We start from the raw sequence: 14,893 nt of genomic DNA, 5'->3' as shown, positions 1-14,893 counted from the left end.
ATGAGTGTAATAGCTGAAGTGTAACAATTGTACTTGTAAGCAACTGTGTATTTGCAGCAGCCAATTTGCACACAACAATAACCCACACACAGTCATTAAATGAATCATCAATTTTATCTGAAGGATTGTTGGCCAGGACATCAAGAGAAACTCCCTTTTCTTTTTGAATAGTACAGTGGATCTTTAACGTCCCCTTAAGTAAGTAGACAACCATAACAACAACGACAGCTTGCATTTATATTTAATAATTTATATTTATATTTGAGGAGTCCTGTAGTTCAGTGGTCAGAGCATTCGCCTCGCAAGCGAGAGACCTGGGTTCGATTCCCGGGCAGCGCGAAATGCTGGACAAATTTCCTCACTCTACATGCCTCTGTTTACCCAACAGTAAGTAGGAACCCGGTTGTTAGTCGATTGACGAATCACTTTTCCAGTGGTAATAATTTCTTCAAAAAAANTGATAATAATAAGTTAGTCATTTCAATCCACGGCTGTTTGTGGGACGCTGCTGTGCGCAATTGGCTGCTGTGTTTCGCCCACAAAATATACAGTCAATTCACTTTACAGTATATTCCGTGAAGTGCTTTGAAACGTCTCAAAGACCTGATAAAACGCTACATCAAATGCAAGGATTAGTATTAGTAGTATTATTATATAGCACACCTCACACAGGGTAGCGTCCCAGAGCGCTTCAATTCTGGGTTAATGTCTCACCCAAGGGATGGCACCTCCGACAGTGCAGTGCCCCCTTAGCACTGCAAATTAAGTGTGGAGGTGAGACTATGAGATCAAATTCCCAGTGTGTAACTCCAATGCACAACCTTCTGAGGTGAGCGTGCTGCAACCTGAGCCAGGTTGACATCTGCTGAATCAAATAAAATACATCTCTTGCTCAGATAGATTAGTTTATCCTGATACAACTCAAAATATGATAGACATGTCTTCTTAACAACCTGCTACAGTCAGGATGAATTAGACATATTTCTATACAGCTGAAAACACTAAATATAATAATAATAGTATTTGATATACTGTCTTATCACATACTGATATGTCTCAAAGCATTTCACAGAGCACACTGTAAAATAAACTGACTGTATTTTGTGGACGAAATGCGACAGCCAATTGCGCACAGCACCATCCCACAAAGTCATGGGTTGAGTGACCAAAATTATTATTATTTTTTAAGGGATTATTATCCCCGGAAAGCAATCCGCCAGCTGACTAACAAACGGGTTCCTACTTATTGCTAGGTAAACAGAGGCGTGAGTGTGGGTGGAGTAGGAATGTTTCATCTTACCCAGGAATCAAACCCGGATCCTCTCATTTGCGAGGTGAGTGCTCTAAACAGTAAGCTACAAGACCAAGCGATTATCCCCGGAAAAGCAATCCGCCAATCGATTACGATAAAATTTATATGAAATGCTGGATTCTTACCTTGAAAATCCTGAACACCAGCTAATTTTGGTGCATCTAATAACCAGTCAGTGAGTGTCTGATTCTTGAAAGCGATACTGCGAAATTGTTTTCCCCCATTCACATTCCAGGTTCCAACACAGATTCGTATATGTTTTGGTACTGTGTACTTATGATAATTTTGACACATTCCGTGCAAGATTCGAGGGGAGGCTGTAAAACAGAAACATATATTTCCCATAACAAAATTTAGAGAAAGAATAATTCATCTTATAGCCTCATCGTGTAAGGCAGTCAGTTCTGTGAATACATCTAATCCTTTTATAATTTCTAGACAAAGGGAAGAGCCTTTTCACGTGGGAGGAGTGGATAAAAAGGCCAGAGGGAACAAGGGAGGTGTGAATTCAGCAGCTCTAATGGCCTGTGTACATTATTTCAATTACAGCCAAGTCAATCACAGAGAAGCTATTACTGGTGTGATTTGCCCAAATTAAAAATAAACCTAATGAGTTTTCTGGCAGGCTTCTAAGTGGACTAGCACATGTTAGTAAGGCATGAATAATAATAATCCTTGATTTGATATACAGAATATACTGTGAAGTGGATTGACTGTACTTTGTGGGTGAAATGTGGCAGCCAATTGCAGCACACAGCAGTTTTTCATTCATTCAATCTCAGCAAAGGAGGATCTTGACTGCATGTAGCTTACTTGACTGGTCTTCCATCTCCATTGGTTGACAATGGAAAAGAAACAGTCTCAGCTGCAGAAAAACTTACAGGATAAACCATCCTGTCTATCCAGCTAGAGGACAAGAATGTGTCTCGGTGAACACCCCAATCATACTCCTACAATAACGATCTTAAACTTCTCAAATGATTGCGTGGCTTCCATAAGCTTAAAACATTTAAATACACCTAGAAAGTGCATATATGTTAGAAAAAGTGTCAGTGCAGAGCTAGGTTGATGCTGGTTAACATACTGATGGAGAGATGGAAGAATACATTTGATGAGGAGGGGACAAACTACGAACATGAAGGAAACACTAAGTGTGACAATATCGTCATTGAAATCTTCAATGCTCTCTCCTCCACACGGGGGAACCTAGCACGAGGTATGGAAGAAGCATGAGGCATGGAAGAAATTCCACGGTTCAAAAGAGAGGCACAAAGGTACTGCATAAATAGCACTGCAACATGGGAACGCATAAATGAAAGTTGGAACTGTACAAGTTGTATATGAAAGAAGAATTCTGACAAAAAAGGCACAGAAATATTAACAGGATGTGGAAAGTAAAGTGGGAATGTAGCAAGCAAGGTATTAGAAGCAATATAGTATGGTTACGCACCTAATATATATATATATTTGTATATAATATAGAATTTATGTCACTGCTAGCTCCCCCATTGAAGCCAGCTGTTTTATTCTTAATTCCTTGTTCCATAGTTGTTATACTGCTCATCTCTTCTTACCCTTCCCATTTTTAATCAATATATTATGGTTTCAAGTCTCAATAGCTACATTTGGCAAAACATTCCATTTTATAACATGAAAAGGTTTCTTCCAATCTCCCCCACAATCCTTCAAATGCCTTCTCGTTATACTGATGATCATGGTCCGAAAACTCCAGTGAACATTCATAGCTTTCCTGCTCTTTATATCTGTATTGCTCTCTTAAGCAACGTTTATAGAACACGGACAAGTAATCAATCCATTGCCACTTTCTTTTAGCATTCTACAACTCTATACATAAGATTACTTTTCACAAAGCTAAATGAATGAAAGTGTATCAACTGCTAGAATGTTTTAAAACACACATTAAAACTTTTTTCAAGAACATCTAACTGAGATACAAATTCCTTCAGTAACCACCTCGTACTATCTCCTTCTTCATAAACGCCTTCAAACTTGTGTCAAATCTGAGAAAACATAACAATTTATAACTTTTACTTTATACAGGAAACCCGAAAATCTGATGGGCACGTTTTTAACCTAACTATAGGAACCTTTCTTAAAAGATTACGGGGAAAAGTTCATCTGTTTATGATTAACCAAAGCGTAAATTAAAATTCTTTTGTGCATTATTTTTGTTTTCCATTGTTTTGTTTCAGGTGTCGCGAGCAGATTTAGCAAATTAAATCACATTTGTGAAACATGTTAATCACTACACCAACATTTCTTACTCTGCTTTGACTCCAGCACCAAGGTACATCCTCCTAATGTGAAAGGCGCTATACAAATGTAATTTTGTAGTTGTTAAATCAAAGAAGAGTGGCACTAAGACTGCCCCTTAATCCTAAATGCTTTAAAGGGAGATAACGCAACACTTGCCAGTTGCTCTCAGTCGCCCTTTGTTTGCTGGTCGAATACTGCAGAATTGAAGGTTGCAGACATGTGGAAGTGGATATTTTAATGTTGAACTTCCCCTTAAACGAAGTTCTGCTCCATCAACATCAGAAATGAAGAACTCTGACCACAACACACATTCCCCATTTGGAATATCATTCGGTTCCACACAAACCAAAAGCTTCCAACCCGACTTGAATGACAGTTTGTAATTCAGGATATAAGAAGTGATAGAAACAAAGTCTAAAGATGACTCCCTTTATCAAACAAAAGACAAGGATAAAACATTCAGTTCAGGAAGCCTGCTCCTTCAACAGACCACACAAAAATCTCATCATGGAATCATCCCAATAACCAATCTCCTGAGGAAAGTTCAGCAGAAATACTTTATGATCCCTCCAGACGCCAAGCAAAAAACTCAAAGTATTCATCCAAACATAAATCTTCAACACTCAACACCAACTCTATCTCCCGACAGATACATTCTTCGCCTTCCAACCACCTTACCCAGCAACACAGAAGTCATATTCTGTAGCATCGTACAATATAATAATTTCTTCTTTAAACTATGCTTAATGTACATGAAGAAGCAAATCATTTTAATCCCTCGATGCGAGAAGAACTTATTCATAAAAGTGTCCTTTAAATTCAGAGCGTGCAAAATGGGATTCATCTCCAAATTACACTTGCTTTCTATGCAGACTGAAACACTTATTAAGATTTAGCTCTCATTAAAAATCTAAAGTGTCAAGGCAGGTATAGTAAAAAACACAGGTGTTGTGAAAGAAAGGCACGTGAAAAAGGGAGCAAAGACTGCTGTACATCTGAAGGTTTTAGGCAAAGCACTATACCTGATTGGAGTGTCAGTTCTGGAACTGCAGGCACAGCAAGAGGAGAAGAAGAACAAGCGTTAAACACAGTTAAGCATAGGAAGGCTTGTTACATGAACCAAATGAAATTTTTATCATGCGATACAAAAGATCTTGCTAGAAGAACACAATTTGAACAGATGGTGCAACTTATTTCCTTCTTACATTGTAATGTGTGCCCCTGGATTATGTTGACTTTGTAAAATATTGTTAGGATTAAGAATCATCTCAAGGGATTTTTTTCCCCCTCTTCCAATTGACGTCCCTCCCTCTTAAAAACAATATGCCCTTCAGTCTACTATCCACAGGCCCTCGGTGCCTTCTAGTAATTTGTGCAAGTGGCCTTTATTTGTTTGTGATCTTTGACAGCGACTGTTGGCAATCAAGTCAACTATGGGTGATGAACAAATTCAGCACAGACCAGAGATCTAACCTGGGAGATCTTCCAGATCCTTATAGCTCAGCGACGCACTGAATAATCTCACTCGGATTTTGAATATATATTTTTCAAACTTTGGCCAACTCGGGTGCTAAAATAGGTGGACTCATGTAGACAATTGTAAAACTTTTACAATTAAGTTGCACCAAGATGCATTCTGCTTCCAGCGCATGACAGAAGATCAAAAGGAAGTAGAAAAGCACATTGCAAACACATACATCAACAAATACAGGTACAGTTCAAGCAGACTCAAATGACAAATTTGCTCAAATTACAAAATCAAAATAATTGACCTGTGTTACGGAATAGGCAAATGAATAACAATGAAAATGGAAGTGGTCGAATTACTTTCAAACAAGCAGAACCACCACAATTACTATTTATGAACTGCATTATCCATTCCATTTTTACACCAACTACATTGCAGAAGGCTGAAACCTGATCGTGAAAGATGATTTTGTGACCTCTGCTGGAATCTAATCCACAAACAATAGTAGCAATAGTTTAATAAGAAATGTGCTGTGTGGGAGTGGGACGAGTTGGAAAGCTCCTTCCAAGAGCTGGCACAGGCACGATGGGTCAAATGGCCTCCTTCTGTACTGCAAGATTCTATGGTGAGTCTTTGATTACAGTCCACTCTGGCAACCAGCCCCTTAACTTTTTTTACTGCCCCTCTCCCCAATCCATGTTGTAAACATACAGCAGTTTTCCATTGATTCAAAAGTGCTTCACACACCGCTTGACCAAAATCAATGGGTTACAACATGTAGCAAAAGTAGCAGCAGGTCTTACTTTCAGAAAAATACTTTAGATTTAAAAACTTTAGAAAAGGTGTGTTGGAAAAATTTTGAATAGTTAATTTCATGGATTTCATTACGCTAATGGTTTCAGACACGGGCACGCTTCTCGGCTTGTTTGCTGCAATACCCCACTGCAACTGCAACAACAACAAAATTACATTTATACAGTGCCTTTCATGTTGGGAGGACGTCCCAAAGCGCTGGGATAAATACATTGCACTGCAATTAATACATCGTATTTATGCTATTACTTATCAATACTTTGGCGGATTTATTTCAATATTTTAAAATTATTTTTCCTCGAGTATTTGTCTAATTTGCCTTTGAACGTTGTGAAGTTTCACCTACAACAGCCATTCATGCTGATGTGTCCTGTATTCCAACAACCCTCAATGTAAAAACATTTTTTGTCATTTAAACTTACCTTCACATTATTGCATAAACAAAATCCAGTTGCATGGATTTCCCAATTCTTTATCATCCATAAACAATTGGGAAATTCCACAACTACTCTACACTGTACTTATTCGTTGACTTTTCTACATCTGAGCAAGACGTATGCTGAAGCAACTGGATACACGTTGGTTCATTGATTCAGCAGCACGCGTAACCTTACCATGTAAAGTGCTTGTGGTTAGGAGGGCACGAGCTTTATCTGCCAGGTCACTGTTCAAGGTATTACCAAACAGCAGTATGTCAATGGCTTCCTGTTTCGAACTGTCAAAGAAATTGTTCTGAATGGTTCTCGACACAGATCGTGCTCCATCTTTCAGCTTTCCACCCTGGAAAAGAACAAAGATGCGTTATTACGAGTATGTCAATGGTGTATCATTATAAGTTATTTATTTTTACACTTCATTAATAGCTCTAGTGGTATTCCTGTATCATAATCAAACGTTTAAACTGTATTGCACTACTATAAAAGCAAACTTGTACTTTCTGTTGGAAATTCAGAAGTGCAAAATGCAAAGAGGAAGGTTAGGAACAACTGGGTATGAACAGAAATGCTGGAAATCAACCGCAGTTTAGAGAAGAGTGATCGTTGTTTCATTCGGATGAAGAGCTGTGCCCGAACTGCCAAGCAATTCTCTTTGAGATGACAATTGACCTCCTGTGTATTTGCAGACATTTCTGTGTTTGTTTCAGATTTCCAGCATCTAGTGGTTTTTTTTTAAAAAAGTTCTCTTTACTGAATCATTCCCTTTTTGGAGGGAGAAAATTTTTTTTTATATAAAAAATGAATATTAACTCACCATTAGAGAATAACACAGAACATCCAAAGTAAGCATTTTCAGGGAAAGAAAAACACAAGCATATCAATATTACGGAATGGTCTATGTACATAAGTCATGCCAAACTAACGTCACTCAGTAGTTAAACCCACCAGGGATAAATTAGCATCTTATAACAAAGATAAAACCTTATTCAATGCTTCAAAAAGATCATTTGAAAGAGAACATACAGCCACATTAGACACTGCCATTCCACACTGTGACGTCACAAGTTCTAGCCGATTGTAAAAATATTTGGGATTTTTCTATCAATTCTCAGCAATACTAGCTTACTCTGTCGAGCTGCAATAGTTAAACACAACTAAAAGAGGCAGAAACAATCCCAATATTCCATGACTGTTCAAGTGGTTTTCATTAAAAGGAAACCATTCAGAAAAACTCAAGTTGGCTGAGCACTGGATTGGAATCAAAGGTTCCGACTTAATAATAATAATAATAATCCTTACATTTGATATAGCGCTTTTCACGTCGGGAGGACGTCCCAAAGCGCTTCACAGAACATACTGCAAAGTGAATTGACTGTATATTTGTGGGCGAACGCGGCAGCCAATTGCGCACAGCAATGTCCCACAAACAGTCGTAGATTGAAAATGACCAATTAATTATTGTTTTTGGTTTTTGAAGGGATTATTATTAGGCTCTGTGTGGAGTAAGGAAACTTGCCCAAGGTTTCGCCCTGCCTGGAATTGAACTCAGGTCTCTCACTTGCAAAGCGAGTGCTCTAACCACTGAGCTACAGGACTCCACAAATATCTTATCTCTTCACCCCTTTCAGGTCAACAAAATAACTACCTTGTTTTAATAAAATTTCCCCCTGGAAGGATAAGTGGGCTCCCTGGTGCTAATCCATCACTGAAAATGCTCTCTCCCTCCCCTACCTCCTTCAAGGCCCGTCCCAAGACCCTCCTCTTCGACTGCACCTTTGGTCACCCTACTTAACGTCACCCTCCCTGTCCTCCACCCCTCCTGATCGCAACCCCCAGCTCGGGTACAAATGCCTAATTCTCCGGCACCTTGCGACGTCCTCCCGACGTGAAAGATGCTGTACAAATGTAAATTGTTGTTGGTGTAGAGAGACAGAAGGTTGGCAGGTTCACTGCAATCAATCAAAGGATTGGAGTCCTGTAGCTCAGTGGTTAGAGCATTCGCTTTGCAAGCGAGAGACCTGGGTTCAATTCCAGGCAGAGGGCGAAACCTCGGGCAAGTTTCCTTACTCCACACAGAGCCTAATAATAATCCCTCCAAAACCAAAAACAATAATAAATTGGTCATTTTCAATCTACGACTGTTTGTGGGACGCTGCTGTGCGCAATTGGCTGCTGCGTTCGCCCACAAATATACAGTCAATTCACTTTACAGTATATTCTGTGAAGCGCTTTGGGACGTCTAGAAGACGTGAAAAGCGCTATATCAAATGCAAGGATTATCATTATTATTATTATTATAAAGGCACTGTTGATGGTTGATCAACCTGTCTGGCTCATCAATGAGACTCGGAAGTGTTAGACAGCTCCTCAAACCAGTGAGCTAGACAGTCCTTGCCGGATAAAGTGCTGTACTGCGTGGGTACAATTTCCTCAAAAAGTTGCAGAGTGCAGTTTCACAATCTCAATTCATCAGATCTTCCATCAGGACAAAAGTATAGTTGAGTCCCTTGAAGTGTGAGGGAGAATTGCTCTAATTGAAAAGGAAACTGAAAATGCCGATGAAGACATTACTCATGATAAAAGCATTAATTCATACAATAAGCCTTACTTGAAAACTCCAAACACCCAATGTGGAAGTTATTACCTGCACCCCTTTGTTGACCAGGTTTTCTAGGAAAATACCCAACATCTAAGACTTTACCTTTGCCTTTCCTTCCAGTGCTCCAGTTCCAGCGTAGATTTTACTGATCGAGTCGCCACACATTGACCACATAGAACGAAAGACTTCTTGAAACCTTGTGACCATCTGCTGCTTCTCAGCAAGTCCCAGACTTTCTAGCTGCTTGGGAAGCATCTGTGTAGAGCAGGAAGAAAACAAGCCGTTAAAACTCAATCCATTCTGGATTTATTCACATTACCACTTCGAATGAGGAACTGACAACTTAATATACCACATACCTGATGAAAGATAGGCTATTAGTTATCATTAAGGTTAAAAACAAGACACTATTTCAAGCACTTCATTCCTTCTGATCGTGGTTTGCAATATAAATTCTAACAATTTTTGGACTCACCTAAGCAGTTGATGAGGGAATGATAAAGCGGTTGAAATATAAATTTCTACGTCATTCAAAGTTATGCTCCCTTCAACTTCACCGTTACAGAATACACTATTTAAAAGTTTAAAAACGTTTTAATTAATAATTCATGTTGTAGTATTGCAGAATTTATTCAATTTATTAACTGTTCTTGTGAATGAATAATTGAGGGCAGATAGCTGGATTCTGCTTGCAGCTTCCTGTGAAAACTGTGCAAATGTCTGGTAAAAATAGTCTATTGGGAAATTGGATTTCTGTTCAAACAATAATGGATTCAAACTCGAAAGCATTATTTTATTGCCAGTGGATCAAACTCAAGACATCATTACAATGTACTACATTGAGCACTGAAACACATCTTCATAACTAAAGGTCATCCTCTAAATGTCTTAAAATAGATCTTCTAAATGCCCAAAATTTAAGATTATATAGAAATTGGCATGTTCTTCAATTCATTCTTAAGTTGGTACCTGCGTACCTAAAAATTGGGGAAAAACAGCTTCAAAATTCGACTGAATTTAAGAATTTTCTTAAATTAACGATAAGACTATCAAATGCAAGAATTATTATTATTTCAAACTCGTCCTGTTTACACAAAGGGCATTTAGAAGATCTCTTAAATATTAAGGTAATGCTTTTAAGGCTAAGACCATGAGATATTCTGGGCTCCTGGAAAGTTGTTCATCGCTATTAATCTTTTGTGCTAGAGTAAAAGAAATATTTTGCAATAATAAATAATTTCAACACAAAGTTTTACCTCCAGCCCAATGAATGTCTGAACACTGTTAGTTCTATCAAGGCAGTCAAGGCAATTGGTTCTGATGGAACCAGTCTGGGTCCTGTAGGAAAAGAAAATATTCTGCTTCAACTATAGTTTGAATCTTTCGAATGGGTCATTCAGCCCGTCCCATCTGCCTGTTCAGGTGGACAATAAAGACCCCAAGGTACGATTCGAAAAGAGAAGAGAGTTCTCCCGGTGCCTTGTCCAACAATCCCCAAGATAAATTTGCTCATGAGGAGATTCAATAGGGTGAACAAGGAGAAACTATTTCCACTGGTGGGTGGGTCAATAATCTGAAGACACTGAGTTAAAACAGTTGTTAAAAGAAACAGAGGGGACGTGAGGAGAAATTTTTTCACACAGTGAGTTGTTCGGATCTGGAATCCATTGCCTGAAAGGGTGGTGGAAGCTGATTCAATAACAACTTTTAAGAGAGTAGATAATTATTTGGGGAGGAAGTTTGCAGGGCTATGGGGAGAGAGCAGTGGGATTGATTTGGACAGCTCTTTTCAAAGAGCCGCCACAGACACGATGAGCCCAGTGGCTTCCTTCTGTGCTGTATAATTCTATGATTGTATGATTTACTTTCATGGGTGCTTTTGGGACATTGATATACGCAACCTGGCTGTCGAATTCGCCTATAAAATACGCAGTAATTCCCACTTTACAGTAAATTCTGCAAAGAACTTCGATAAGTCCTCCCGACGTGAAAGGGGCTGTACAAAATGTGAGGATTATCATTATTAATGTTGGGAAAGTATAAATGCTGACGTACCTCTGAACTCCATTAGAATCACAATAAAAGAAACCGCAATCTTCTAGAAATGGTTTCAGTTTGGGTTTCAGCAGGGTGCTAAGTTTATCTGACTTCACACCTTTCACTTGTTGGTGGTAGTCAAAATTCACCATGAGGATATCGTTAGCATGCACAGAGGCCTTCAGGTGACTCTGGCATAGAGAAGGAGATAACAAGTCAGTGTAAAGCACAGCTTTCCATTACTAGTTTCATTCACACACACTACAAATACAGAGGAACAGGAATAGGCCCCTATGCCTGAGTTATGCTACTGTATCACTACCAAACAAATGATACTCCAATTTTTTATACAATCAATTTACTTCAGAGTATATTCTGTTAAACGCTTTGAGATGTTTCAATGACAGGATAAGATGCTATATCAAATGCAAGGATTATTATTATTATGTAGAACAAAAAGGCAGAATTTGTTCTCCATTCAAAATTAACATACTTTACTATTAAAAATGAAATGGCAGAACAAAATTATAGTCAGTCATGTTTCAATATGAATGTTTGAAAATAAAGACTGGGAAAGCAATTTAAGTAAAACAGTTTTTTTCCAAAATAATAATGAAAAGAGACAGATTATAGCATTGATTTCTCAACACTGATGTGTTGTGAAACTTGTTCTTGCAACATTAAGTCCAGTTACTTACTTGGAAGGCTTTACTAAGCATGTGTTCCCCTTCTTTCACTCCTAGGAGGTTAATTATTATCTGTTTCCCATATTGCTGTTTAAGTGCTCGTAAATGTCTGTTTAAGAAGGTTTTAAAGCAATATTTTTTAGAATGGAGAACATTCAGTTTTACCTCCTAATACATAAAATGTTTTGTACAGGTCTATTTAAACGTACTACAAAAACGTAAATCTACTATTACAATGTCCCAATAAGTCAATCAAAGTCTCCAATAAAGTCGGTTTCTGTACCTGTCAAATGCAGGTGCATTGGCTTCAAACCCCCTGGAAAATCGTACACGATGAGACCCAACCTACAACAACACAAAAAAAATTAAAATGATCTCATTCAAATATCAACATCAAAAATAAATAATTTTCGAAAAAGGTGGGACGTCTTAAATAATGGGAACTATGTTTATACTAAAATAATGTTCTAAGCCATCTCAAAGGAAGAGAAGGTTGGCAATGAAATAAGTACAGTGAAGATCCTAAACTATTATTTTGTTTTGGTCAGCCAGGTGTCTGACATGTGTGGAAACCCATCACCGTGCTTCAGAGTATCCAAACCAAGCTGAGAATTCCACGTATCCCACATACACATGGAAATCCCAGAGATCGATTGTTGGAATGGACTGCGCACTCTCTCTCCCTGGAGGGACACATCCCGCGTACCCAATTCCAGAAGGTATTAGACGCAGGTTGGCAAGAGCCAAGGCTTGGGGACCACAGAGTGTGCATTGGGGTACCTGTTGAGAGTCTAACCAGCTAAAACTCTAAACTATAAAATCATTATTCTACAGTTTATAGTCACTATAAAATCATTAGAAACTGCGAAAAAATCGGACTTTGGGGCGTTTTCCTTGCCCTCAAACAATTTGAAGCGCTGATTACGCTTAGAATAAAATTTTACAGCACAGAAGGAGGCCATTCAGCCCATCGTCCCTGTGCTGGCTCTTTGAAAGAGCTACTCAACTAGTCCAACTCCCCTGCTCTTTCACCATAGACCTTCAATTTCTTTCTATTTTCAACTGCAACTTCATTTTGAATTGTCGGGGTAAGTAAATGTAGAAGCCAGACCCCAACATAAGCAAACCGGGATTATAATGAAGTGCCTTATAATGAGGTTCTATGGTTAAAGATCTACAGGTTTTACTGCATTTGGTTCTTTTCATCTCCGTATTTCCTATTCATCTCCAACTGTGCGCAATTGGCTGCCGGATTTCACGCACAAAATATTGTCAATTCACTTTACAGTATATTCTGTGAAGTGCTTTGAGACGTCTCAACAACATGATAAGGCACTATATCAAATAGCAAGGATTACTATTATATTATGTTTAGAAAACTTGCCATGGTTCATTTTCCCTGCTCCACATCAATTTACTTTTAAGCTAGTTATATCAATCGGCAGACCCATATTTTGACAATACTACAACACAAATCTTGCCTTCAATTAATTCATTCAGAAGGATTCGGGAAAAAAAATTGTAACCATACAATCATAATTTATCACAGCAAATCAAATCTGATGCTTTATTAAATTAATATATCCCTAGGATATATAAATGAGCATAGAATACCTTTCACTGACATATATTAAAGATCCCATGGGCCTTTTTAAAAAGGGAAGGGAATATATTAATAACAATATATCTCCTGTATCCAGGCAAACAAACCCCAAGATAAAATTGGTCATTTCAGCAATCACCTACAGAACATAAAGTCACTACATTACATAGGATTTTGCGCTTTGAGACGTCTCGAAGACGTGATAAAGCCCTATATCAATGCAAGGATTATTATCATTATTATTATTTGCATAGAAATTGGGTTTGTGCAGTCTGAAATTCCAGATGGGTAATAAATAAGATTATAACCATGGATTGCCAAGGGGGTAACCTATAATGCTGACTGGAAATTCAGCCCAATGATGCTCAAAATGTCTTCTTGCATTGTATTATTTCCAAGGCCAAGCCTCTACTGCTGGAATTCAAATTTCAAATTTATAATACTGTGTTTTCTCTCTTTCAAATTTATAACCTCGCATTTTCTCTTTTCTTGTAATGACAGATGGTAAACAACTCCAGCAGAATCTTGCCCTTCAGAGCTTGCCATCAGCTTTCGGGAGGCTTAGAGGTAATGCAACTGGAGTGCAGTTCCATCTGTTCAATAGGTTGTACCAATGTGCCTGGCGTTACTAACTAGCCTACGTTCTGAACAGATTCACATGGAATAGTGCACCAGCTATCAGTATTTTGAGTACTGAACTCACCACAGAACCTTAAACAAGTCAATTTAATTTACTAAAACTCTGTAGTGATTATTTTCCAATGGTTTAACATTGGGCTCTGTTGTAGGCAGATCATTAAAATAATGATTTGCATTATGTTTGCATGATGGGAAATGCCAATTATAAGCAAAAAGATCACTGCGCGTAGCCATCTGTGTGTGAGCAAACCCATTCGATCCATCTGCCTCACTGCCACTGTAACTACCTTATCAATAGGTGTTTCTGCTTTAAAATTGTGTAAATTCCTTAGCCCACAATGTGACTTGCAGTCTCACACCTTATCTTTTGAGCGGAGGGGGAATTCAGAGGAATTCATCACCACGTCCATCTGAACTGTTTGCCAACGTGCCAAAGTAATGACCAAGATTAAGAAGCTAAATCATATTCGTTCACAGTGCAGTACAGTGGCGCCCCCGTCCACTGTGCCACCCAGTTTTTAATCCAATTTAAATTTCATCAAATGCTATGGAAAATACTCATTTCGTTAACTTTTGACCATGCGTGCTGCAAATTCCCTGACATTTGTGGCAAGCCCAAAAAGCCAATGATGGAAGATGGAAGGAAGAAGGTACCTGCAATAAAATTGTAGTCTAAAAATATTGCCTCATCTGATTGTTTTCTGGGAAAGAACAGAGTACAGATTTTCGGCTTCAGCTGCTAGGAGTGTTGTAATACGATCCCAGAAATCTGAAAATCTCATAATAATAATCCTTGCATTTGATAGAGCGCCTTATCGATATTTTAAGACTCTTTGTGGGACACTCTGTGCGCAATTGGCTACCGCATTTAGCCCACAAAATATATGTCAATTCACTTTACAGTATATTTTGTGAAGCGCTTTGAGATGCCTTGACAACGTGATAAGGTGCTGCGTCAAATGCAAGGATTATGAGGATAAATTTCTCAAAAATGTTGTTTCTATTTAGAAGCTGGGTTTTCT

General features: G+C 38.4%; 1 protein-coding gene across 6 annotated transcripts in view; it reads right to left on the bottom strand.

Moving 5' to 3' along the window:
• synj1 (synaptojanin 1) overlaps positions 1–14,893 on the bottom strand; it is a 71,834-nt gene that overhangs the window by 36,459 nt on the left and 20,482 nt on the right. For all 6 annotated transcript variants that reach the window (XM_042333837.1, XM_007906715.2, XM_007906716.2 and 3 more), the window contains exons 7-14: positions 11,913–11,974; positions 11,642–11,738; positions 10,962–11,134; positions 10,163–10,244; positions 9,009–9,161; positions 6,485–6,650; positions 4,612–4,635; positions 1,438–1,629 (exon numbers count right to left, since the gene is read on the bottom strand). In XM_042333837.1, coding sequence (XP_042189771.1) covers positions 1,438–1,629; positions 4,612–4,635; positions 6,485–6,650; positions 9,009–9,161; positions 10,163–10,244; positions 10,962–11,134; positions 11,642–11,738; positions 11,913–11,974 — 949 coding nt within the window. The remainder of the gene's footprint in view (positions 1–1,437; positions 1,630–4,611; positions 4,636–6,484; positions 6,651–9,008; positions 9,162–10,162; positions 10,245–10,961; positions 11,135–11,641; positions 11,739–11,912; positions 11,975–14,893) is intronic.

This window comes from Callorhinchus milii, unplaced genomic scaffold (genome assembly GCF_018977255.1).
Source record: "Callorhinchus milii isolate IMCB2004 unplaced genomic scaffold, IMCB_Cmil_1.0 Scaffold4, whole genome shotgun sequence".
Lineage (NCBI taxonomy): Eukaryota > Metazoa > Chordata > Chondrichthyes > Chimaeriformes > Callorhinchidae > Callorhinchus > Callorhinchus milii.
The sequence above is the reverse complement of the archived record's forward strand: the minus strand, read 5'-3'. Positions and strand labels throughout refer to the sequence as shown.